This window comes from Acomys minous (assembly GCF_964271855.1).
Source record: "Acomys minous genome assembly, chromosome: 13".
NCBI classification, from domain to species: Eukaryota; Metazoa; Chordata; class Mammalia; order Rodentia; family Muridae; genus Acomys; species Acomys minous.
In genome coordinates this window covers 62,482,642-62,508,227 of record NC_140495.1, presented here as the reverse complement: position 1 = coordinate 62,508,227, position 25,586 = coordinate 62,482,642, and the positions used below count along the sequence as shown (strand labels likewise).

At 53.5% G+C, this 25,586-nt stretch overlaps 1 protein-coding gene across 4 annotated transcripts in view; it reads right to left on the bottom strand.

Annotated features, from left to right (window-relative positions):
- Positions 1–1,497: 1,497 nt before the first annotated feature.
- The window catches only part of TMEM63B (transmembrane protein 63B), a 27,836-nt gene continuing 3,747 nt past the window's right edge, over positions 1,498–25,586 (bottom strand). For 3 of the 4 annotated variants that reach the window (XM_084753649.1, XM_084753648.1, XM_084753650.1), the window contains exons 2-24: positions 21,668–21,850; positions 21,357–21,436; positions 21,111–21,149; positions 20,042–20,132; positions 17,414–17,451; positions 16,377–16,519; positions 16,233–16,284; positions 15,998–16,106; positions 15,395–15,465; positions 11,654–11,734; positions 9,705–9,828; positions 8,492–8,625; positions 8,222–8,359; positions 7,924–8,077; positions 6,637–6,743; positions 6,367–6,453; positions 6,145–6,210; positions 4,884–5,046; positions 4,257–4,362; positions 3,116–3,283; positions 2,788–2,903; positions 2,563–2,643; positions 1,498–2,314 (exon numbers count right to left, since the gene is read on the bottom strand). In XM_084753649.1, coding sequence (XP_084609775.1) covers positions 2,123–2,314; positions 2,563–2,643; positions 2,788–2,903; positions 3,116–3,283; positions 4,257–4,362; positions 4,884–5,046; positions 6,145–6,210; positions 6,367–6,453; positions 6,637–6,743; positions 7,924–8,077; positions 8,222–8,359; positions 8,492–8,625; positions 9,705–9,828; positions 11,654–11,734; positions 15,395–15,465; positions 15,998–16,106; positions 16,233–16,284; positions 16,377–16,519; positions 17,414–17,451; positions 20,042–20,132; positions 21,111–21,149; positions 21,357–21,436; positions 21,668–21,826 — 2,499 coding nt within the window. In that variant the 5' untranslated portion in view covers positions 21,827–21,850 and the 3' untranslated portion in view covers positions 1,498–2,122. The remainder of the gene's footprint in view (positions 2,315–2,562; positions 2,644–2,787; positions 2,904–3,115; positions 3,284–4,256; positions 4,363–4,883; positions 5,047–6,144; positions 6,211–6,366; positions 6,454–6,636; positions 6,744–7,923; positions 8,078–8,221; positions 8,360–8,491; positions 8,626–9,704; positions 9,829–11,653; positions 11,735–15,394; positions 15,466–15,997; positions 16,107–16,232; positions 16,285–16,376; positions 16,520–17,413; positions 17,452–20,041; positions 20,133–21,110; positions 21,150–21,356; positions 21,437–21,667; positions 21,851–25,586) is intronic. The other variant, XM_084753651.1, reaches the window with a different exon arrangement.

The following is a 25,586-nucleotide window of genomic DNA, read 5'->3' as shown; positions in this document are numbered from 1 at the left end:
AGGTGTGTTCAGGACACACTGGACAGACAATAGGATTTTCCTGGTGTGGTGTGGCATGCCTGCTCACCCACACAGAGAATACGCTTAGGAGTACTGGAGCTTTCTGCAAGCAAGATGCTTGCTTCCGGGGCTGGAGAGATGGCTCAGCGGTTAAGAGCACTGTCTGCCCTTACAGAGGTCTGGAGTTCCATTCCCAGCACCCACATGGTGGCTCACAACCATCTATACCCTCTAATGCCCTCTTCTAGTATGCAGATGTACATGCAGATAGAGCACTCATATACATTTAAAAAAAAAAGATGCTTGCTTCCATCTCCTCAGTTCCTGCCTCTCAACCCTTGGCCTGGCAGCTGCTCCAGCTCCAACCCTTAGAGGGACTCCACCTGGGAGTTTATGACTCATAAAGGCTTTAGATATGAGTTTTGTGCTTGTTTCTGGAGACAGGGTCTCTCTGTGTAGCCTCGGCTGTCCTGGACTCACTCTATAGACTAGGCTAGCCTTGAACGCACAGAGATCCACCTGCCCCTGCCTCCTGAGTGCTGGGATTACAGGCGTGCGTCGCCATGCCTGGCTGGTGGATCTGAGTTTTACATGAAGGTTGAGACCAGGGCCATGATGATAACTGGCCTGGTCCTGTACCCTGAGTTGCCATGGATATAGGCTGTGTCTTCGTATTTGTGGTGCAAATGGCATCACCACTGCTAGGGAGGGACCTAACTTCTGTCCTCGGTGGCATTTTCACTGGGATCTCCCCTTTTCTGTTGAAAGACTGAAAACTCAACAGGCAGTGGTGGCGCACGTCTTTAATCCCAGCACATTGGAGGCAGACGCGGATCTCTGAGTTTGAGGTCAGCTTGGTCTACAGAGGGAGTTCCAGGACAGCCGGAGCTATAGAGAAACTCTGTCTCCAGAAACAAGCAAGCATGCAGACAGACAGACAGACAGACAGGATGGAAAAACGCCAGTCAGTGGAGAGTGGAGGCTAGAAAATCGTATGTGGAGCTAGCTTTGAAGGTTACCTGGCCATGCATCTTGCTTTGACTGAGGAAACAAGTCCAGAGAGAGTGGTGTTGCCTTTCTCAGAGACCCATAGCCAACTGGTGACAGAACCAGGCCTGGGGCAGAGGCTTTCTGGCTCCTGCTGCACACAATGCATTGTGGGTATATATATATATGGCTGAGTGGCCTAAAGAAAAGCCCTTAAGGAAGGTGAGTTGGGGTCTTCTGGAGAGATGGGATGACTGGAGAGTGGGGGGCCCTGGGGATGTATGGGGCTGAGGAAGGCCACCCTGAGGTGCAGGGGAGAGCCTCGTCCTCTTCCTGAGCCCACTTGGAGCAATGATTTTGCAGTTTTTCTCTCTTGACCTTTGTCTCTTAAGGAATTCTTGGGGCACTCAGAGCCTCTTCCTGATGGCCTCCTCTTTAATAGAGATGATGCTCACTCAGAGAGGATAGAGAATGAAGTTCCAGGGCTGTACCCCCAAATCAGACACAAGCTCAGAGCTTTTGTTTTTATTTTAAAGGAAAACAAAAACAAAAACAAAACAAAACCCAACAAACCCAGTGCAAAACCCCATTTTCCAGTGTCAGCCATGCCCCCCCAGGTCACTCCCTGGCTCGGGCCTGCCTCCTCCTCCCCTTCTGTACCTCCCCGGCTCCTCCATCCCAGAGGGCTACAGGTGCCACATCCCTGGAGGCCCAGACCCAGGGGCAGTGTCCCGGAGGAAAGAACTGGGTGGCAGCTCCTGATCTGCTTGCTTCATCCCCAGGCCTCCAGCCACGGCACCAAGTACCCACCTTGGCTCTCATTAACCCTTTCCTGGCCACGCTACTGGGTGGTGAGGCCCATCTGGGGGGAACTCCCTCCACACCCCTCTTTGCCCCGGGGCCTGCTCGGGGCTGTCCTCACTGAGGTTGGGGGGCTCCCTCCCTCCCTCCCTCCACGGTGGGGGAGAGCAGTGAAATCCCCAGGTTTAAATACCTTAATGAAAGCAGGGGTTGGGGGGGGGAGAGGAGGGGGTTTTAGTTCTAATAAATTATTAGCGTTTTTTGTGTTTTTTAGTGTCCGTGGGGGGGATGGGGTGGAGGGGCAGGGCGTGGCCTCCAGGGCCCCTCCCTCCCCTTACTGGTGAATCTCATTCTCTATGAGGCTGTCCTCGCATGACTGGAAGTCTGTGTCTGTGAGGCCTTCAGGGGGCATCAGCAGCTCCTCATCTTGGGAGGAGGAGGATGGGGGCTCGTCTCCTGAGCTCCCAGGAGCCCCGTCCCCGTCCCCGTCCCCCTCTGAGTCTTGCAGCACCTGAGCGATGTATTTCTGAAGGGAAAAGGAATAGGGGTAAGGCGGACAGCTGCTCATTACCGGTGGGTAGGTGGGACACCACAGTGTGCAGTGCCCTAGAGGACAGGGTGGAGAGGATGAAGCCAAGTCTTTCCCGCTCTGGTACCCACTGTCATGAGGTCTGGTCCTTTTGTCGAGAACTATGGTCTACCCAGACTTGGGATTGAGTCTCTACAAGTCAAAAGGCCCCCAAAACCCCCATGGCCGTGGAGTGTGGCACTCACCGCAGATTTGGGGACAGCGGCAGCAGTAGGGGGCCGTCCATTACTTCTGGAGCTCACAGCATCTGTCTCTGTATGTTCAATCTTAAAGGGTCCAGGGAGAGGGGAGGGAACACCCTTTACCTTCAGCACCAATACCCTCTCAGCACCCCCTGACCCTGGCATGCCACCCCCACAGAACCCTTTTGCTCTCAGCCATACCCCACCACCTCTTTTCCTGCCCCGCACCTTGTAGTTGTGGGCACTGAGGTATTTGAAGTGTCCGAAGCAGACGTGGCAGAGACAGATGACGATGGTGATGACCAGAACGACGAAGGTGAACATAGACGTCGGAGCTAGGAACCCTGGGGTCGGGGAGGGCAAAGAAAGGGGTTGCCGCCTGGCCTCCTCCAGGGGCTAACTACCGCAGCCTCTGGTCCCTTCACTCCCAGCCGTCCAACCCCACGGAGACCCTTCTGTGGCGAGTTCTATCTTCGGAAGCCCCTTCTGTCCCTGCCGCCCCGCCCCGCCCCGCCCCCGGCCGCCCCTTCCCCTTGGACGGGATGGTGAGCCTCACCCGTGCGCATGGTGGAGAAGAAGAGCAGCCAGAAGAGGCAGAGGATGGGGGCGGCCACCACCTGGTTCACAGCCCCCGAGTGGATCTTCTTGTCCAGCTTGGCCGGCAGGTAGGCGTAGTAGAGATTGTACCTGTCTACCAGGTGCTTCAGCAGCATGTACATGAGCCCTGAGGAAAGCCAACGGCCCTGACCTCGGAACCAGCGCCCGCAGGCCTTGTGTGTCCACCACAGGCTGTCCCTGGCCTTCCGAGATGGCTGAAGGGCTGCCCTCTGCTCCAACCTGTCCCTTCCCTCAGCTCCAGGACGGGACGGTACTCCCTGTCCTGCCGCACATCGAGGCTGCAGCTTTCCCCACTTCCTGTCCATTTCTTCAGCCCCTCCCCTCCCCCCACCCCCTGACTAACTACCATCAGAGAGCCATTCATTTAGATGAACAAGAAGCCTTGGAAACCCATCCCTTGCTTTTTTTCCCTACCCCTATCCCTAAATAGTTGAGTGTAAATTAAAGGGCAGGCTCTACTTCCTAAAGCCAAGGGAGCTTTAAACAAGGGTGAGGAGGCTAGTTTGACAATCTGGAGCCTTCAACAGCCACAGAGGGTGAGTAAGGAGTTAGAATGCTATTGGGGGACAGTAGAGGCTATTGGTGGGGTCGTGGTCAAGGAGAAACTTAGCCAAACACCTTCAAAGGGGGAAGAGAGACCTGCCCAAGTTACATGGCTCGCCTGTATCAGGACATGGCCATGAGGTACAAGGGCCTAGCCCATTATGGGATCCAAAGGGTTTTCTTGAATTGTGAAGTCTGTATACAAGTGTAGATGTTGGTACAGGGATGTGTGTATATGTATATGTATATGTATGTATATGTATTCCATGTCTACCCAAAGGAAGGCCTCAGTGCCAGTAGATATTGCTAAGGTGGATGGCTGGACCCAGAGGTGGGCCAGATCTCAACAGACCTGCTTTCCCCACCTTCCCCAAGGCCTGGCCCCAGACTGAGCCAGGAACCAGGTGGGAGGCCCGAGGGGTCGGTCTCCCAGCCGGGGCCCTGTCCAATCAGGGTGGCCTGCCTTACTAGAGTGGAGCGGGTGAGGCCCTGGGTTCCCCCGAGCAGGGCCCAGGTCCCGGCGCGGCGGTGCCTACCGAAGGGCACGATGATGGGGCAGGTGATACTGTAGGTCATGACCACCGTGAAGACGCACATCATCCAAGCGTAGGCTGCGCCAAACTGGAACTCGTAGGCCTGATGCTGGGGGGGACATGGGCGGGAGTGGCTCAGGGTGGAGGGAACAGGCTGCAGGGGGCAGGGCAGGCGGGAGGCGGCCAGGAACTCTGGGGCTTGGAAATGAAGCCACGGGGAGTGAGGGACCTAATGTGGGGGTGGTGCAGGGGGCAGCAAAGCAGGTGGGAGGTGAGGGCTGTGGCTGAGAGGGAGGCCAGGCAGGGCAGTGATGGGACATGGGCAGTTGAGAGGACTAGGGGACAGGCTATCCAGCGCCCTCTTGTGGAATGGGGGCAGAGGGACCCTAGATCAAAGAAGCTAGACCTCTCCCAACTCCGAGCACATAACACTATGCTCTCAGAACTGAGGAACCTATTGATCACCTTTGTGTACCATATGTGTGGGAACACTGAGGCTTCTTCAGATGGGAACTAAGGTCCCTAAATCCCAGCATTCCTTGTGCCCACCACCCGAGCCTGACTGTTGCTGTTTCTAGTTGGGCCACCAGAGGGCGCTGTGCGTGCCACCGCTGCCCTAGGCGGCCATACCCGCTTCACGTTGCGTCTTTCAGCGGCGGAGCGCGCCAGGCAGAGCCGGATCATGTACATGAGCAGGCCTGGGATACGCAGCAGGTCCATGGCGTTACCGATAAAAGCCGAGGCAATGACGTAGTTCACGAAGAAAGCGCCGTTGTCTGGCAGGAACACACACCTGCGGGCGGCAGGTGCTCCAGCACTGCACCCTTGGGGTGACCTGGTGGCTGTCTGCCCACTGCTAGCATGACAGCACACCATGTCCTCACCCTCAGCTGCCTCCTCTACATGTACACCCCCATCTTAGACCGCTAATACCCAATCTTTCCACAGTGTGAGCCCCAGAATGTCAAAATACTAAAGCACACCTCAAACCAACCTAGACACCTACTTACACAGCATGCCCCAAAAACATCCAAGAAGAGAGAGATCAAGACCACATAAGGTCAGCAGCATACGCAGTACACAGCTGCTGAGACCGCCACAGAAATCCTCAACGGCACCCTCAGAGACCTCCAGGCTATAAGCCCCAGAAGCCCCGGAAAGCTTTCCGACTCTGATAGTCCCACAAAGGAGAGAACCTCAGACTTTGCCACCCATCAGCTTCAGAAACCCTCCCTCAGGTGCCTTTGGGGTGGAAGGGTGACAAGAACCAGAGAGTCGCTAAGTCTAAGGTGGCCACAGATGACTCCAGTTAAGTCCTGGAGCTTAAGAACCATGAGCCACAGTGTGCACCCGGAGACATGCCCTGACAGGGATCCTCGGAGAAGAGAGCCCACATTCACCCCCCGAGTGTGTAGCACAAAACGTGTGCTATGTTTGCATCCTCGCTCTGCCCCAGGGCTGGCCACTCGGTTGCCAATGTAAGAGACCTCAGTAGATAAAAGTATGGGTTCTAGTGACCCTCTGGGATACTCTGGGAGTCCCAAAGTCACCCTCAGATTATGACCAAGTTCCCACAACAGATACCTCCCCAATCTCTTTGGTAAAATTCAAGACTCCTATAACAGTCCCCAGAGAACACCCCAAATGTGAGCTCTGAAGACAAATCTGCCTTGAGCACTCATTCGGCTGTTCAGGTGCACTCCCAGGCACGAGCCCCAACACACCCCAACTAAGTACATGCCCAACAACTTGAGGGCCATCTTTTGGATAACCTGGTAGATTCATGATGTCAATCCCACCCCCTGGTGACGTGACACCCTTCTATAAAGGCTATAAAGGCCACATCCACCCCTGTTATTTGTTTCTCCACCCAAATGTTCCGGTCACTCACTCAAACCGAATAGCAGCTTCAGCCAAGAATTTCTTGTCAAAGAGCCAGCGGAAGAAGAGGTCTAGGCTGTAGAAAGGGGGGAAGGATGGGAGCTGGGCGGGGCAGAGGGTCTGCCAAGAGCCTCTGGGGAAGCCAGGGGACAGGCAGGCTTCTGGCCCTGCAGCTCTCTTCCAAGCATGCACTGGCACCCACCCGGCTCCCCCTCGGTCCTCTGGCACTTACCTGCTCAGCCCCAGAGAGGGCAGAAGCAGCACCATAAAGATGAGGAAGGTGTAGCACTTGTGCATGGTGGTCCTGTTCTCCCCGGAGCTAGGAGGGTAGGCGGGCGGGTGCGCGGCAGGGCACAGGCAGAGGTCAGGGTGGGACAGCCCGTACGGGGACAATGTCCCTGCAGGCTCCCTTGGGTGGTGGGGGGCTTCCCTAGGTGAGGGGACAGGGCCCAGGGGAGACAGCCTTCACAGCAAAGGGGGTGGTGCAGGGCGGGCGGCTCACCGTGTCCAGTGTGCTTCGAAGAAGGCCGAGTAGTAGACAATGGTGGGGAGCAGGGCGGAGAAGCACCACAGCAGGAGTGTGGGGAAGAACTGGGTGATGATGGGGTTCTGTGGACGGGTGGGTACAGGGCTATCAGCAGGGGCAGTCAGGTGAGCCTAAAAGCTCCTAACGCTTGGGAAGGCCGAGGTGAAGGTAGAGGCTAGGGTCGTGGGAACGAGTTCAGGGGTGAGCCTTTGCTGAACTGCGACCACGCGCTAGGCACCTGTACACGTTCAGGGGTGAGCCTTTGCTGAACTGCGACCACGCGCTAGGCACCTGTACACGTTCAGGGGTGAGCCTTTGCTGAACTGCGACCACGCGCTAGGCACCTGTACACGTTCAGGGGTGAGCCTTTGCTGAACTGCGACCACGTGCTAGGCACCTGTACACGTTCAGGGGTGAGCCTTTGCTGAACTGCGACCACGCGCTAGGCACCTGTACACGTTCAGGGGTGAGCCTTTGCTGAACTGCGACCACGCGCTAGGCACCTGTACACGTTCTTATACACTAAACCTCACAACCACGAGACGGGCTCATTTTCCCAATGAGTCAACCGAGGCTACGAGGTGGCTTGGCCAGCTAGTGAGCAGTGGGTCTTGGGTTTTGGCTGAGGTCTGCATCTTTTTGTTTTTGTTTGTTTGTTTATTTGTGACAGGGTTTCTCTGTGTTAGCCTTGACTATCCTAGACTCCCTTTGTAGACCAGGCTGGCCTCGAACTCACAGAGATCCACCTGCCTCTGCCTCCCGAGTGCTGGGATTAAAGGCGTGTGCCACCATGCCCGGCTGAGGTCTATATCTTATTACAGTGATTCTGAATGCTGAGTTTCAAGGAGGCCAGGCAGCCATGGATGTATCCTCCTGTGGTCATCTGAGCCACCTGGAGCTTCATGTTGACAGGAGGATCTGAATGTACGCATTCAAGGGGACTAGTCTAAACCTTCCATCTTTCAGAGAGAGGAGAAAATAAGGGGGCTTACCCGAGGTCATGAGCCCTCCTGGGAGCGTTTCTCCAGGAGGTGTAAACCCAAGAGTGGCCCCTCCTGAGGTGGGGTATAGAGAAACCCAAGGGCAGTGCATGGTGTGTGTGTGTGGATGGGTGGGGGGTGGGGGTAGCAGTCCTCGTCCTTGGGAAGCATCCTGGGGGGAGTAGGCTGGGACACCCAGAATTAGAACTGCTAGGGATGGAGATGCTGCCCGGCATTGATGTTCATGGCACATCACGGAGGGCTGGGCGGGCATGGGCCTCACATTGAGGTACTCCACAGGCTTGGTGACGTTGAACTTGTCCATGGTGGTGATGATGATGGCCGGGGTGGTGAGGAAGAAGAGCAGGATGAAGAGGACCACATTGATGACCAGGCAGCGCAGCCACCAGATGAAGCCTCGGATGGAGAGGTGCTCCCTGGGAAGTGGGGGGAGGGGTCACTTTGAGGACTCCGGGCTGACTGGTCTCTGGCAACATGGACCCCCTCTCCATCCTCTTCCCACCTTCCTGGAAACAGCCCCTCAGTTTGTAAGAAGGCCCACGCCGTCCCCTCCGGCTCACCAGTAGATGTTCTGGGGGTCGGGAGCGTAGGTCACGGTCCAGTTGGAGATGTGCAGAGCCTCACTACAGGAGGAGGCCCGCGGCTCCCCACGGCAGGCACAGCCCTGGCATTTGCACACGTTGAAGTCCTTTAGGATGCTGCGGGGCACGGATAGGCACTTGTTACTGGAGCCCCCAGCTGGGGTCCACAGTGGTAAGTGGTATAGGGCTCTGCGGCAGGGAGAGGGCCGGGGGTGACAGATGTTGGGGTTGGGGCAGCGGGGGACTCACATGGCTGTGATGGTCTCGTTGTGGAAGGTGACAAAGGCCATGCCGAGTGGCTTCTCATTCACCTTCTCCTTCTCCCGCCTGTAGTCTTCCTTCAGCCTCTGCTCCAGCTTTGTGTAGTACTCAATGGCCTCTACCTGAGGGCGGCAGCGTCAGGGGCTCTCCTCAGAGCTGAGCATCAGCCACAGCACCAGCCAGGACCCACCCATGCTCCCCGCCCGAGGCTTCCTCCTGTGTATGGGGTCACTCTGATCTTGCCTTGCCCTTGCAAGGTGGGCGCAATGAACCTAGCCTTATGGGGAAACCAAGGAACAGGGTAATTAAGGAACTTAAAAAAAAGAGAGAGAGATTTATTTATGTGTATGGATGTTTTTCCTTCGTGCGCAGACATGCACACCACATGCATGCCTGGTGCCATGGCTCCCCCGGAATAGGAGTTGCAGACAGTTGGGAGCTGCCATGTGGGTGCTGGGAATTGAACCCGGGTCCTCTGGAAGAGCAGCCAGTGCTCTTCACTGCTGAGCCATCTCTGCAGCCACTAAGGAACTTATTAAAAGCTGGGTATGACCCTGAACCTCTGATCCTTCTGCTAACGTTTCCTGAATGATGATGGGATTACAGGTGTGTGCCACACCAGATTTACGTGTTCTAGGGGGACCAAACCCACAGCCTGCCATGTGCTAGGCCAACACTGAATGGCATCCTCAGCCCCTTGCTATATGCTCACCTAATCTATGGTTTTATAAGTTATCACAAACAGGACAAACTAAACAGGACAGGGGCTTCAGGGGCCGGCAAGCTGGCTCAGTGAGTAAAGGGTGCTTGCCACCAAAGCCTGATGACCAGAGTTTGGGCTACAGAATCCACAAGATGGAGAGAACTGATACACACACACACACACACACACACACACACACACACACACACACACACACACACTCATGGTATACCCTCCCAGATAAACAAATACTTATAGAAAGATTTGGGGTTTCGTGGACTCCAGAGGCCATTGGAGGTTTGCCTGGGGTACGTGGGGCCCATGTCTTTTTCCTCTGTAAGTCTGTTTACCTTTGGGTCTTACTGTCCACCACATCTGTTTGTCCTGGGGTTGGGGGGTGCGTGTCTCTCCTGGGGCATTCATGTCTACTGAGGCCTGCCCAGCCCTCCCCAGCCTTGCCAGGGACCCTGGGCACCCAGCGGCCAGCCCACACGGTACCTGCTCACAGCCTCGAACCACGCAGCAGCAGAGGTGGCCACAGGGCTTGGGATTGATCATGGTGGGTACATTTTCCTTGCTCTGTAGGTTCGTGAAGTAGAGCTTTCCCCGCTCAGCCTTCTTCCTGTGGGATCCGGGGAGGTCAGTCACCTACTGCTAAGTGTCTGGGGCTGGCTGAGAGACGGGGCAGGGAACCAAGCTTGGGGCAGGGGGTTGCAAAATTGAATGTGTGGGTTATTTAAAAAAAAAAAATCAGCCAATAGTCAAAAGGTTTCTGAAAGCACAACACCACAGATTAATTCAAAATAAACACATCCTGAGTCTGGGGTGTTTCTGGCAGAGCTGGCCTGTACTGCGGCATGTAGCTCTACCACAGCCTTGGTTCTGAACAGTTCACGTGGCCTGTGCTGCCATGCCAGTGACTGTTGCTTGAAACATCACGGTTCTGATATAAGAGTGTGTTAACGAGTTGTGGTGATTTTGCTGGACACACAAAGCTTTTTGCTCTTATAGAAAATAATGGCTTAATTATGGAAAACAAAGAGTTAATGTTTTCCTATGTTCTTCCTCTTATCTCTGGTATTATGTTAGACACATCCACCTTAAGGGTATGCTTTTATCTTTGTGTGTGCTGTGTGTGTGCACAGGTGTATGTGTGTTCATGTGTGTGTGTATATATATGTGTGTGTGTGTTTGTGTGCAGGCTGACATGGGGTGTATTTCTTGGGTTGTTCTACAACTTAGTCTTTTGTTTTTTTGAGATAGGGTTTCTGCGTGTGTCCTGGCTGTCCTGGGCTCTCTTTGTAGACCAAGCTGTCCTCGAACTCACAGAGATCCACCTGCCTTTGCCTCCCGAGTGCTTTGATTAAAGGCATACGCCACCACACCTGGCAACAACTTATTTTTTTTGTTTTGTTTTTGAGACAGGGTCTTTCTGCACAGCCCTGGCTGTCCTGGAACTCTATGTAAACCACGCTGGCCTTAATCCAGAGCCACCTGCCTCTGCTGGGCTTGCATCTTAGTTTCTGAGGCAAAGCCTCTCACTGGATCTGGAGCTCACCAGATGAGTCTCAGGGACTGCCTGTCTGCCCCCACAATACCAGGCTTATAGACGTGCACAGGGCTCAGCTTTAACAGGAGTGGTGAGGGTCCCAACAGGCTCTTACTCTTTCCCCACCGACTGAGCTTCTGAGCCCAGGCTTTTCATTAAACAATATATACTAAGATTATATGAGGACTAGAACATTTTTAAAATAAAAAACAATGAATGTGCCTGTGTGTGTGTGAGTGCACGCACACACACGCACGCGAGGAGGCCAGAGGCTAACTCCTCACTTTGGCCTCCTCCTCCTTTGAGGCAGGGTCTCTTGTCTTTGTCTCTCTCGCACTGTGATTACAGGAGTGTGTTGTGACACCACGTGACCTTCTTATGTGGGGTGCTGGGGATTGAACTCAGGTCCTTGTTCTTGCGAGACAAGTTCTTTGCCAACTGAGCCAGCCCTCCAACCCCAGGAATTGTTACTGATGATAATCATGATGATGATGGTTTTTCCAGACAGGGTTTCTCGGTGTAATAGCCCTGGCTGTCCTGGACTCACTCTGTAGACCAGGCTGGCCTAGAACTCACAAAGTGAGTTCCCCAGTGATGGGGTTAAAGGCGTGTGCCTCCACGCCCAGCTGCCATACTTTTCTTGTACTGTGCCTGAGGAAGGTGAGCCCTCAGACAGGCGGGGACTGCAGGCCATTCCCTCTGGCAACCCACTCAAAGCTCCAGGCCTTGGAAGCAACAGAGACTCCCAAGGTCGAGTCATATTCAAAAATACCCCGTCCCCCCCCCCAAAAAAAAAACACCTGAAAGGGGATCCAGGTTCCCAGAAAGAGGCCAAGATTCCCTCTGGGATGAGCAGAGGGCCCTTGGTGTCACCCTCCCTCATCCCCAACCCCGGTACCTCTCGGCGTCAAGGAACATAAGACGAGCTACGTTGTAACAGGGCCGGGCTTCCAGAACCGTGCAGTTGGGGTAGGCCTCCCTGAAACACAGGCAGCTGTCATGCTCTGCGGGGCCCCATGCATTCGCCTGCCCTCGCTCTCATTCAGTACTTCAACACATCCCACCTCAGTCCACAGTGTTCCTCCAGAACTTTGATGTTCTTCCTCGCGTTGCGCGAGTGGGGACCGGGCGCAGATGTGCATGCGGACTGCGTGAAGGCGGCGGATGTGTGAGGGGATACTGTGTGGTGCTGGGGCGGGGCAGGGGGCCCAAGGCTGTGAACTTGAAGTTCACAGACACTGCTTCTAGTGACAGGCTGTACTCTTAGCCCTGTTCCCGGAAGACCTGGTCCTGGTCCAATACTTGGCCTTGACTTTGGATTTATTCCAGCCAATCTTGGCCTGGGACCAGTAAGAAACCAATCCTGAATCTGATCTCTAACCCTGGCCATGACCCAGGCCCGGGGCTGACCCACCACACCCTCAAGATGGACCGACAGGGCTAGCTGCTCTGCCTCACTGGCACGTGGCTCCGGCTTGCATTCACAAGTGGTGTCCTTTCCAGCTGACTGCAGACTCACCCGGTCCTTCATCTTGACTGCGCTTCCATCTTTTTGATGTCATATTAAAATTTAATGAAGGGCCAGCCAAGTATCTGAGACACTCGTGATAAACTTCTAGCAAGATGAAACTCACAAGAATCTAGAAACTCACATCTGGCACGGGGTCCTAGAAAACCAACGTGCCGGGTAGCCACAGTGGCTCTCTCCTCCGTGGCTCTTTTAGCCGCCGTGGGCTTCCTCTTTGGGAGGCTGAGGGCAAATCCTTTAAACCTAACCGTGCAGGCATGGTGGCTTTGCACAAAGGATGCTCTCTACTTCTTCTGGGGCAGCCCTCTAAGCCACACCCTCCTGGACCGCAAGCTTCGGTTAAACACTGATGACCGCTGTGAAGCCAGTGTGGACAAAGGCTACCCCTAATCACCACATACACAAAGTCCCGTCCCACAGCCTCCCACGGTGTTCAGCGAAGCAGGTGAGTGGACGGAAAGGCTGATGTCACTGCGCTCACCCTACTGAGAGCCCCAGGGTCTAATGAAGATCAGATTCTCTTCACCTCTGCTTTTAGAGCGAGCATGAGTTTTAACCACAGGCTGTTTTCCTAGACAAAATTAGAGACCAATCCTGAGGCACCCAGCCAGAACACATGCCTCTGGTCTGGTCCTTTTGCCTCTCGCAGCACATAGTAGGCACATCACAGTGTTGACTAGGACAGTACATTCATCCGCTGAGCTCAAGTCTCTGCAATAAATACTGCTCTGTGGGGGTCCTTTTCACACACCTCCCTTCCCTGCTCAGGACAGCTCCTTAGCACCCCCACAATGCGATATCCTCTGACTCTTAGGACTAATGACAGGAAATTTTCTGGTTTTGTTTACTGCTATATACTGAGTCCAGGGCAGGCCCATTGGTCACTAGAGGTCTGCATCAGGCCATGGCAATGCAAGCTGACAACTGTCCAACTGGACAAAATGCTATGCAACCCCGGGCACACACTAGTCTCCACCTCGACCTAGCGTACCTCTATGCTGATATAAGCTTGAACCCCAAATAATTCTCTCACCCTGTCTTGTAAGCTGCACGAGGGCAGGGCTCGCTTCTAAAATATCTATGCCTGCATTCAGAAGGTGTTCAACATATGTATGTCACACGCACAAGTCCCCGCCCATCAGTGTCTAGCCGGAACACAAAGCTCTGGAATGTGGCCTGACCACACCTCGGACCTGCTAAGACATTGCCACTGATGTGACGACAAACTGACAGGCTCCAGGACAGTGCCTGACTTCTGATTCGCACCAATAGCAATAGACTTGGACCTTAAAAACAAACCTGGGGCTGGAGGGATGCCTAGGGCTTAAGAGCTCTGGCGCTCTTCCAGAGGACACAGCTACTCACAATCACCTGTAACTCCAGTCCCAGGGGATCTGTCTCCCTCTTCTGGCCTTCACAGGCACCACACCCACATGGCACACAGACATACATAGTCAAAACACCCAAACACATGAAACAAAAATAGGTAAATTTTTAAAGAGAAAAGAAAGAATATGCCCCAAATCTGCCTGGAGCTTGAGCTAGTAGTCCACATCAGTAAGGTTCCTTGTCAATGGTCACTGACTGGCTCCTAATCTGGGTCACAGATTGACTTGTGCCTTGTCATGGCCACTGACTGGCTCCTAATCTGGGTCACAGATTGATTTAGACCAATCTCAGTTGACATCCTTGACTTGTTTGTACAGTTGATGGTGTGACCCTTAAGCCGGATTACTTTTCCTTCACCTTCTGCTATGGTAACTGGTGAGAGTTTGGTAATAAATGAATAAAAGTGTGACAGGACCTCTAATTCTGTACGCAGGTTATCTATGGCCCTAAAGTTGGGCCCTGAAACCTATTTTGTTTGTTTATTTTTTGAGACAGGGTCTTTCTACTTAGCCCTGTCTGCCCTGGACTTCTCTTGTAGACCAGGCCAGCCCTGAACTCACGATATACACCTGCCTTTTGACTCCCGAGTGTTGGGATTAAAGGTGTGAGCCACCCCAACTAGCAGCTCTTGACTCTCAGCCCTATGGGCTCAGCACCAAGGTGCCGGCTCGGTATCCAGATACCTGAACTACAGAGCTGGAGAAGCTGAGGGACCCATGGCCGAGCTTCTCAGATGCCTTCAGATGCCACCATAGCCCATACGCTTTCCCCACCAAGTAAGTGGTGCTAATAATTTTGAGGAAGCTGCCACCTCAGGACCCTGAGCAATCTGCCCCTAACCCAGTCCGAGCCAGAGGTGGAAACAAGTATCATGGGCTACACGTTTCAGGATTCCCTCCCGATTTCTCTCATTTGTTAATTTTTTTGGCAAGTGCTAGGGATCAAATCCAAGGCCCCTGTAAATCAACTCTATCCTAGGTGACCCCTCAGCCCTCTCTCCTCCTTTTTTAAAATATAGTTTATTAATTTATTCATATTACATCTCAATTATTATCCCATCCCTTGTATCCTCTCATTCCTCCCTCCCTCCCATTTTCCCCTTACTCCTCTCCCCTATAACTGTGACTGAGGGGGACCTCTTCCCCCTCTATATGCTCATAGGGTGTCAAGTCTCTTCTTGGTAGCCTGCTGTCCTTCCTCTGAGTGCCACCAGGCCTCCACATCCAGGGGACGTGATCAAATATGGGGCACCAGAGTTTGTGTGAAAGTCAGACCCCACTCTCCACTCAACTGTGAAGAATGTCCTGTCAATTGGCTAGATCTGGGTAGGTTTTTTTTTTTTTAAAGATTTGTTTATTATTATGTACACAGTACTCTGCCTGCATGTACACTTGCCTGCCAGAAGAGGGCACCAGATCACATTATAGATGTGAGCCACCATGTGGTTGCTGGGAATTGAACTCAGGACCTCTTGGAAGAGCAGTCAGTGCCCTTAACCTCTGAGCCATCTCTCCAGCCCCATCCCCTTCTTGAAGGGGCAGGCTGTCACTCTGTGAAAGTGGGAGACCAGCCCAGCTGGGAACCCTTCCCCCTGATCTGCTTGCCTCCCCCTCAGCCTGTGGACGGCTGAGTACAGATGAGTCCGGGGGTGCAGAGATGTTCTTGGGGCTAATGGACAAGCAAGGGCCCGCAGGCCTGAGGAGGGGTTGGCTGTTTACTCACTCAAAATGTTTCTTGATTTTTTCTGATTCTGCGTATTTGGAGATTCCATTGATGAAAAGAGTCCGCTTGACCTGGAGAAGAGAGAGTGGCAGTCTTGTCTTCCTGTGGGTGGGCTCCAGAAGAAGCAGAGGATGCTGGGAGGGGCTGGGAGTGGGGTGAGCAGGGGCAGGTGGGTGGGAGCAAGCCTTAGGAAGCTAAGGCCAGGTCTCAGTGAGGTGTTTGTAATAGAAGCCTAATGGAAGAGTTATGAGGTGCCTTGCTCTTTGAGGGGTCCTTAGGGGGCACCAGGAGGGGGGGACACTGAGAACCTTGAGGACCTAGCACAGCGGCTAGCAGAGAACAAACCTTTGGGCCAGGCTGGGTGAATGGCTGTAGAAGACGAGGGACTATTTCTATTTCTATATCAAACAAGACAACAATACAACCATCTGACACCACCAGCAGCCACGGCCACTTCCCAAGGGCCAGGCTCCGCACGGGGAGGCACAGGCATTGCCTTGCGGGGACCTCTGGAGAGGCACCTTTCTCCCAGGGAGCCCGACGCAAAGGCAGTGGCCACCCCCAGGGCTGATCAGGAAGCGGAGACAGGCTGCACTTCCTTACCAGGTCATCTTCCTTGTAGCGCATCTTAGAGGTGTGTCTCCGCATGCTGTAGACGGTGAGCAACAGGTACAGGAAGGCGAAGGAGGTGTGCAGCCAGAGGAGGTTATTCCTGCAGGGACACAGGGGGCCACTAGGTCAGCAGGGTCCACGTCTGCTGCGTCCATCCATCTCAGCAGCCGCCCACCTCCTGCTTCCAGCCGAGCCCCCATCCCACCACAGGGCTCCCCTGCCTCACCCTGATTTCAAGTTGGCAATGGTGGTCCTCCCGAAGCTGTAGGCATTGTTCTCTGCAAGGTGGGAAGGAGAGGGGGATGGCGATGGGGTCAGCAATGGGTGCCCTTCTGTCCCCTTCCACTCCAGCCACCTGGCCCTCACTGACCTAGCAGGTCCCCTGAGAAGTTGACAGGCAATACGATGCCTACGGAGAGGACACCCACGACAACCAGCAACCCAATGATGTGTCTCTGGAAGGACAGGTAGTGCACCGCGTCGCCCCCACACTTGTCCCGGATCTCATCGTCCCTGTGGGCCATGGGGAGGCAGGCAGAAGAGGCTGGTTAAGAACAGCAGAGGGAAGGCTGGAACCTGCCTGCCCCGCCCCTCCCCCACCCCCCCCCCCCCCCCCGCCACCCCTGCTGATGGGAAAGCTCATCCCGATTTCCAGGGAGGGGAAGAAAGAGGAGAAGGAAAGAGAAGGGAAGAGGGTACGCACAGAGCCTGGAAGTGGCTAGAAAAAGAAGAGCAGGAGAAGAGAAAGCAAGGTCGGGAATGTCAAGGATAAGACGGGGAGGGGAAGATGGAAAGGATGGAAATGGGAGGAGGACTTTCGAGAAGGGAGGGATGTTGTGGGAGGGAGGCTGGGAAGTGGGCAGCAACAGCTCCTTCTAGAGCCTTAAGGGTACCAGGGCTGAGCTCCTATGGCCACGGGCCACACTAGAGGAGGGCCCCAGGGCATGGTTAGGACCCGGTGCTGACCTGTCCCAGCTTCCTGCCTTTCTCAGCGCTCACTGCCTGCCTGTGGACTCTGGCTGGATCTCCTGAGTGCTGCCTGCTGCTGGCTGCTGGCTCCTGCCTGTGGCTGGCTGGCTGCTTCCAGCCTGCCTGCTGCCCCCACCCACTGGCCTGGCCACTCAGAGGCCGAGGTGGGGGCTCCGGCCCCTGCTCTCAAGCTGTGGCGATCACGTGCAGGGTGTCACAGAGGAGATGGTGGGTCAGAATAAGCATTTTTTTTGGGGGGGGGGAGGGTCAGCACAGGCTGGGCCCCCCCACTGCCTGGCCTCTTGGAGTAGAGTGCAGGGCACTGCGATGGCTGGGAGCACAAAGGCCCTCAAAGCTGCTGGCCTTGGTTTTGGAGGGAGGTGGCAGGTGCTGAGATTTCTGTCTGTTTCATTTTGAGTGCGCGGACTATTCACTTACTTTATCCTGAAGATGGCTGTCAGCCAGGAACAGAAGCCCTGGGGGAGTAGAGGGAACACAACTGGAGATCCCACCCACCAACCTGACCGCCTTCCCTTTAGCCCCACCCGCCAGGTTCTCAGAACTACCTCCAGCCTGGGGTCGCTGGGACACAGCTCCTATACCCATCCCTGCACCCGAAGAAAAACCCCAGAAACACCAAGGGTGTAAGTCTGATAGAGCATTTGCCTAGCGTGAGTGAGGCACTGGTTTTTATCTCTGGTACCGGTCAGTAGAGTGCTCGCCTTTCAAGCAAAAGGACCAGAATTCAACCCCTGGGGCCTACAAGGGAAAAAAAAAAAAGCAGAATGTGGTGGTACATACTCCCAGCCCTGGGGAGGCATAGACAGATGGACCTCTGGGGTTCACTGGCCAGACAGGTTGGCCTAATAGGGAGCCTTAGGTCCCAGTTAGAGACCTATCTCAGAAAAACAAAGTGGGCCTAGCAAGGCAGGAAGTCTTGTAAGGTACCTGCGGCCAACGCTAATAACTGGAGTTGGATCTCTGGAATCTACCATGGTGGAAGGAAAGGAATGATTCCCCTAAGCTGTCTTCTGACCTCCACACAGATAGCTTAGTGTGTGCACGTGTGTGAGTGTGCATCCGAAGTAGATAAACAAATGACAAACAAACAAACAAACAAACCCAGAACAGAAGTTGACAGCACCTGAGGAGCAAAGGTTGACTGCTGTCTTCCCCATGTACCTATATACATGTGCACACACACACACACACACACACACACACACACACACACACACACACACGCTATACTAGAAAAACCCTATAAAAAGCTGGGAAGAGCCTGGCGTAGTGGCGCACGCCTTTAATCCCAGCACTTAGGAGGCAGAGGCAGGTGGATCGCTGTGAGTTCGGGGCCAGCCTGGTCTACAAAACGAGTCCAGGACAGCCAAGGCTAAATAGAGAGATCTTGTCTCAAAAAAACAAAAACAAAAACAAAAACAAAACAAAAAGCTGGGAAGATCTGCCCTTAAGGAAGAAAAGGGCCAACACCTTATTGGTCTACTCCATGTCTGCAGATGCAGATAACTACAAACTCCTGAGGTTCTGTGGGCCAGAATGGGGCTGCGAGTACTTTGGGTTCAAGGAAGGTAGTGGGATCCCTTCACTTCTAACTAATAAAAAGAGTTTGCAGGGTGGTAGGATGGCCTAGGAGGTAAAGCTGCTTGCCACCAAACCTAATGACCTGAGTTCAACCCTAGGGACCTACACGGTGGAAGGAGAGAGTCAGTTTCTAAAAGTCGCCCTCTGACCTCCGCACATACAAGGTACACAGATTCACATACATATGTATATCTGATATAAATATAACCACAAGCTTATACAAATGAATTTTAAAAAAATTAGGGCCAGTGGCGGCTGGAGAGATGGCTCAGAGGTTAAGGGAGCACTGCTGCTCTTCCAAAGGTTCTGAGTTCAATTCCCAGCAACCACATGGTGGCTCACAACCATCTATACTGAGATCTGGTACCCTCTTCTGGCCTGCAGGTGAAACACTATATACATAATAAATAAATAAGTAAGTAAATAAATATAAATAAATCTTTTAAAAAAATGTTAGGGCTGATAAGATGGCTCACTGTGCCTTTGCCAAGGTTAACAACCAGATCCCATTAAGTTGCTCTGACCTCACACTTGTGCTGTGTCACTCTCCCCCCTACACACACACACATACACACACACACACACACACACACACACACACACACACACACACACAGTAAAAATGTATAAAAATAAATAAATAAACAAACATGGCTGCCAAGAGCAGAGGGGGTATCCATGCTGCCTGAGTTCCTGCCTCTGCCTCCTAGTTCACCTTGGAGGGACCAAAATCTTGGGGTCCCTGGGCTGCTTGTATCTCCTTCTCCTTCTCTTGGGCCTGCCTTCAGGTCAAGAGTGGACGCCTAGAAAGAAAGGGCCCATCCTACCTCCTACCAGGAGAAGGATGAGCGAGCGCACCTTCTGGTTATCTAGCTCCATTCAAGTCTGGGAGCCATCTGGACACCTCTGGCTGGCAGGGGTGAGTCCTGTAGCTTGCCACTTACCCTGCGAACCTCCAAACTGATGGGCATCTCTGATAAGGCTGCTGTAGGAGCCACAGCCCCCATGGGGACTGACTAGGGCCACCCCAGAGTCTGAGGATTAGCATTCTGCCTGGGACCAGGTAGGAAACAGCTGTGCACCTGATCTGATGTGAAATCGGCCTGGGGACTGCTATGACCTGTCACCAGGTAAGGGGCTGCTCTGTCAGCACTAACCCCTAGCAACATAGTTGGTCCCTATGTGCAGGGCCACCAGCCTGTAAGCTCTGTATACCATGGTGTCATATAAGGTTTATTGCACAGACCCTCGAGGCTCATTATGGTTTTTAAAAATCATGTTCAAAGAAAAAAAAGGAGTTTTAATCAATAGTAGAGGTGAGCACCAAATTCTACTGTGGGTGACAAAGTTTGGAGCTGTCAAATGTTAGGGGGTTAGCATGCCACTGCCCTTGCTGAGGAGAAGGCCACACTAGTGTCCCCGACCTTACAGCAGTGTATTGGAGGAAATTAGAAGGACACTCACATTGTCCCTTTGGTCAAAGTCGACGGAGCTGGAGACGGAGGTGAGACGTTCATACCGGTCATGGCTGTCCCCATGCATAGCTGATGCCACACTGGGGGGTGGGGAGACAGAGCAGAGGAAGGTGAGATGGGAAGCGTGAGCCTCAGGGGAACAGCTATGAGCACCCAGAAGGACTAAAGAAGATACAGAAAGCGCAGAGGCTGAAGCAAGAGTGGCCTCCCCCTCCCCTCGCCTCCCTCGAACATTCCTACGTCAGGGATCACTGGAGACAGACACTGAGTGGGCCTTATGGGAGAGGGTGTCATCTTCGTCACAGCCCAGAATGGACGCTGAAGCAAGAATGTTAGAGGTCCCTGCAGTTCCAAAGGTGACCAGCAGGGGGCAACAGACCCAGTATTACCCCCAAAGCGAGGGGAAGTTCCCAAAAGGACCCAAAGAGGTGGCAGGACTGGAAGATGTCTCTTGGGCAGGACCCTCCCCTCCCTCTTCCCTGAGCTGTCAGCTGTCACAGCTCCAATTCCAGTCCTAGGGACAGAGACCACAAGGGGACAAAAAGGCCACAATGGGGGGGAGGGAAGGGGTTTCCTCGGGCAGGGCCCATCCCAGGCCTCCAGAAGGAGCAGGGAACCCTGGAATATGAAGAACTAGCTGTTAGGGGACGGGAAGCTGTTGGTGACACCCAATCTTGTCTCTGCATCATTGTGCTGGGGATTGCCTGGGGGGTTCCCAGAGGACAGTCTCTCCTCCCCACCCCCCCAGCCAGTGAAGGCTAAGAATGGGGGGAGGGGGGTAGCGTATGTACACAGAGGGCATTTCCTTAAGCAGCGAGCCTAAGAGAAGGAACTGAACCAGGATGGGCAGAGACAAGCTGAGGAGCCCCCGTTCTGCAAAGCACACCGCCTGTGTTAATCTGAAACATGAGCCTGCAGAGGAGAAAACTGCAACAAAAAAAAAAAGTAAAGAAAAGAAAAGAAAACCAGCAACTGGAGCGAAGAGAAGAGAAGCGTGAAAAGGAGAAGAAAAATAAAAGCTAGTTTAGTGTGGGTGAGGGGGCTGGCGCCCCACATACTATTCCTGTTCCACTTGCTCCCTCTCCTGCCGGCGAAGCCTAAGGACAGAGAACAGAAAGGGTTAGGTAGGGAAGTCCCTGAGGAGTGGTGAGGGACAGAGGCCGAGCTAAAGGTCCTCAGACCAGGTCCCTCTCCATCCCCCAACAGAGGGGACGAGAGAAGGCTGGCATCCCGCCCCGCCCAAGCAACCTGGAACATGATGCTTGTGCACAGAGCGGAAGGACCGTCTCGGGCTTTTTTCTTACCTGTCTGCATCGGTCACCAAGGCCAGCCGCCCGTAGTCCCAGGCCACCTTCCGGAGGATAGAGAATAAGAACAGCAAGGCCTGGGGGCAGAGGGGGAGCCAAGTGGAACAGCTGTCTATAGCTGGGGGTCCGGAACAAAGGGGTCAGAACTTAAAAGGAAGGAACGTGGCTTGGGGTGAATGGACAGGCTTTGGAAAGTAGCAATCCCCTTTCTCGGTTAGTCTGGGACGGTGGGACGTGGGTCAGAGATATCTGCAGGGGATGTCCTGGGCCCAGGCGTCAAGGGTAAGGGACAGTACGAAGACACTCACAAGGAAGCACATGAAGTCCAGAGCCAACACGGTGGGGACGCCCCCGAAGGGCAGGCCCTGTAGGACCGTGCTGCGGATACGGGCACTGTAGCAGTAGTCCTTGGGGTTGCTGCTGTTGAGGGCCGTGGTGCCCAGTGTGGCCAGCAAGAAAGGCAGCATGGTTGCTACTGCCGCATGGTCCTCCTGGGCAGAGGGCAAGTCAGTCAGCTGGGCTCATCCCCTATCCACCGTGGCCACAGTGGGTATGGGGGGGGGGTGTTGACCAGCTGCCTCCGTGGGGGGTAAACTCAGCTCCTGAGAAATAAGGGGGCTAGCGAAGGAATGTGTGTATCACGTGGATTTACTTCACAGTCCTCTGGCTATGACTCTACCCTGGGTCAGGGCAGCACACCCTGATCCTAATGGGAAGGACTGATTCCACTAAACAGGCAGAAAGGTATGTGAGCTCAGTGTCTACCTTCACCTCCCCCCAACTCATAGAGCCTCTCTTAGGCAGAAGAAATGAGGAGGGATAGAGGCTGAAGAGATGGCTTAACGGTGAAGAGCTTTGCTGCTCTTCCAGAGGACTCGGGTTTGGTTCCTGGCATGCTCAAGACCATCATAATTTCCGTTCCAGGCCATATGATGACTTCCTCTGCCTTCTGCAGCCACCAAGCATGCATGCAGTGCACACACACATATGCATATATGCAGATAAAACACTTATACATAAAAAGCAGTATCAGTAAAAAATTTTAAAAGCTGGGTAGAGGCTTGTCTCTATGATAAGAGTCCATAGCCAACATTCCAATCTTCTCAGAAGAGGCCCCGAAGAAGTAAAATAAAATATGCTTAGCGTGTTTGTTTGGTTTTTGGTTTTTTTTCGAGACAGGGTTTCTCTATGTATCTTGGCCGTCCTGGACTCGCTTTGTAGCCCAGGCTGGCCTTGACCTCACAGCGATCCACCTGCCTCTGCCTCCCAAGTGCTGGGATTAAAGGCGTGCGCCACCACCGCCCGGCTTGTTGGCTTGTTATTTGAAACAGGGTTTCTCTGTGTAGCCTTGGCTGTCCTGGAAGTCAGTCTGTAGACCATGCTGGCCTCCAACTCACAAAGATCCACCTTCCTCTGCCTCCCGAGAGCTGGGAATAAAGGCGTGTGTCGCCACTGTCCCACTGTGCTTAGAGTTTTTAATTCTGTTAATCTCTTTCATATATCCACCTTCGAAACAGATGTCTAGCCTCAGAGCTGCTCCTGTGTCCTCAGAGCAGAGCACTGGGCTGGAAGTAAGGTATAAAAGTACCAGACATCAGGGTCTGTGTCACCAGGGTGGCCCCAGCCACAACTGCTTTTCTCCACCACATTTTCCAACCCAGCTTATCCTCTCTGTCCAAGTAGCTATACAGAGGGGGGGAATAACAGAGGGGTGTGAGGACTACAACTCCCAGAATGCTGAGCTTCTGTCTCCGGAGCAGAGCAGGCTGGGAATGCTGTGCCCTCCAGCCAGCTTTTCCATTGGCAAAAGATGGGAAGAGTGGGCGGAGGCCTCTAAAGGCCCCCAGCAACCGCTGTACTACTGTCTTGCCCGGTGCCTGCCTGGTGCCCTGCCACAGCCCTTTGTGCTCTGAGTGGATGAGGAGCAGGAAAGGAGGGAAAGAGAGGCCAGTTGGAGCCCTGGGCTCTGGAAATGCTTGGGGACAAAGCTGAGAAGGGCCCTGGGGAGGCTCCCAGGTTGGAGAAGTGTGGCTGCAGCAGAGGCAGCTACCACAGCAGCACAGCCCCACCCGGTCCTGCTCAGGGGCCCCTGGGGCCCCTTCTGCTGACAACATGGAAGGTCTGCCTGGGGGAGGGTCCCTAGGGAAGAAAGGCAGCCAGACAAAGAGAGAGAACTAAGCCAGAAGAGGTGACTGGCAAGTTGGAAGCACCTGTCTATATCCCTCTGCCCCTTGGGGTGACCTAGCAGCCCTGGGGTCCTCACTTCCCATTCAAACACCCAACCACACAGGGCAGGTGCCAGATGCTCTCTTAAGTAAGAGGACTTGAGCACTGTTTATGTGTTTCTCTTGGTCCAGAGGAGTCTTTGCAAGCCCAGGGCAGGACAGAGCGGGGAATAATCACCCTGTGTTTTAATCAGGCCCCCTTTCTGCCCAAGCTGCCTTTAAAAACACGAGTTTAGTCACTGGAGCAAGTACTATTTATCTAGTGTCCATTGTTTTAAATAACAATATATGGGCCCAGCAGTGGCTCAGCACAGGGAGCACTGGCTTCTCCCTAGCAGACAACACAGATTCAATTCCCAGCACCCACATGGTAGCTAACAACTGTAACTCCAATCCCAGATCTGACGCCCTCTCTGGCCTCTGCTAGTACTGCACCCACACGGCACACAAAAACACAGACTGGCAAAAAACCAAACCAAACCAAAACAACAACAACAAAACCACTCCTATACACAAAATAAAGAATACGTCTTTTTTTTTTAAACAAAAGAATAGCAGCACGTACTAATGCATTTAATCCTCAGACATCCTGTGAGTTGTATCACTGTCATTTTAAGATCTGACTACAGTGCTCAGAAAGGTTAAGTATGTTCCCACAAGGTCTCACTGCCAATAAATGACCAGACCCTTCTCAGAATACAAGGGCACTTTGCTGATAGGCCTAGAACAGACTAAGGTGGACCCTCTCCCCGCCACCTCACTCTTCCAGTCTGTAACAAGGAGCCACCAACCAGCATGATTCACAGAGAGGTAAAAATGTATCCCCAGCGGGGGTTGGGGAGCACTGTTTCCCTCTCTCACCAAGGTCTCTTTATGTAGCCTAGGCTGATCCTCTGCATATATGGAAGCTTCATAAATAAAATGCTTATTACTTGTTTGTGGGCCAGTGACTACACCGGCAGTCCAGGCGTATGTTCAGATAGGAAAACGTGCTCATATGTGTCTGTCTGCATAGGGAGCTAGGTGACTACATGACAGTGCGCAGAAACAAAGGGACTCATGGTCTCTGAAGCGTGTGTGTGTGTGTGTGTGTGTGTGTGTGTGTGTGTGTGGGTGAATACACACAGATGCTGAGGCACCAGGACAGGTATGAGTATTTTGGAGAAGGGAGGTTCTGATTATCCCCTCCTCTTCCCCCCCCCCTTTGAGACTAGTTCTCATGAACCCCAAGAACTTCAGTGCCTAGCCCCCCCTCCCCACCGTCTGTTTCTACACCATCCAATGTCTTCTAGTGAGCCCCACCAGTTCTGTCTTCTCTACTGTGAATGAAGATGGGACATCCTTGGAGCCTGACATGACGTGGCTCTGTTACAGTAGGCGAGAGGTCTATGGGATGCTTGGTAATTAGATTTACTGGATCTTTCCATTGCCACTTTCTACTATTACAGAGGACCCCCCCCCCCAACACACACACACTACATAGATCCTCCCCTACACTCAAGGCAAGCAAGGCACACCCAGATCACCCATCCACAGGGAAATAGGGACCAGGGAAGGGAATGGAGCCAGGCAAGGTCACAGGGTAGGTAAGGGGTGGAGTTGGGCTGGTGGCTTTGTCAGTTGACAGGGTGACTTCGAGCTCTTAACTGTAGGGGTGGGGTTGTTGGGCTGAGTTATGCAGGGCAACTGCTTTCAAATCCAGCCTAGGGCTGGGGAGCTGAAAGGAGGGCAGACTACTTGGGCATGGTAGTAGAGACCAAGGTTCTCCCAATCCAGACATGCCCAGCCAGCTGTGAGCCCATTTCTTTAGTTGGATACCAAAGCCAGCACTGGAAAGGAATGGGGGTTTTAGATTAAGCAAATCAAGGTTGTCATTTTACTAATAAAAACTGTGTTATAGGGGTGCACGCCTTTAATCCCAGCACTCGGGAGGCAGAGGCAGGCGGATTGATGTGAGTTCGAGGCCAGCTTGGTCTACAAAGTGAGTCCAGGACAGCTAAGG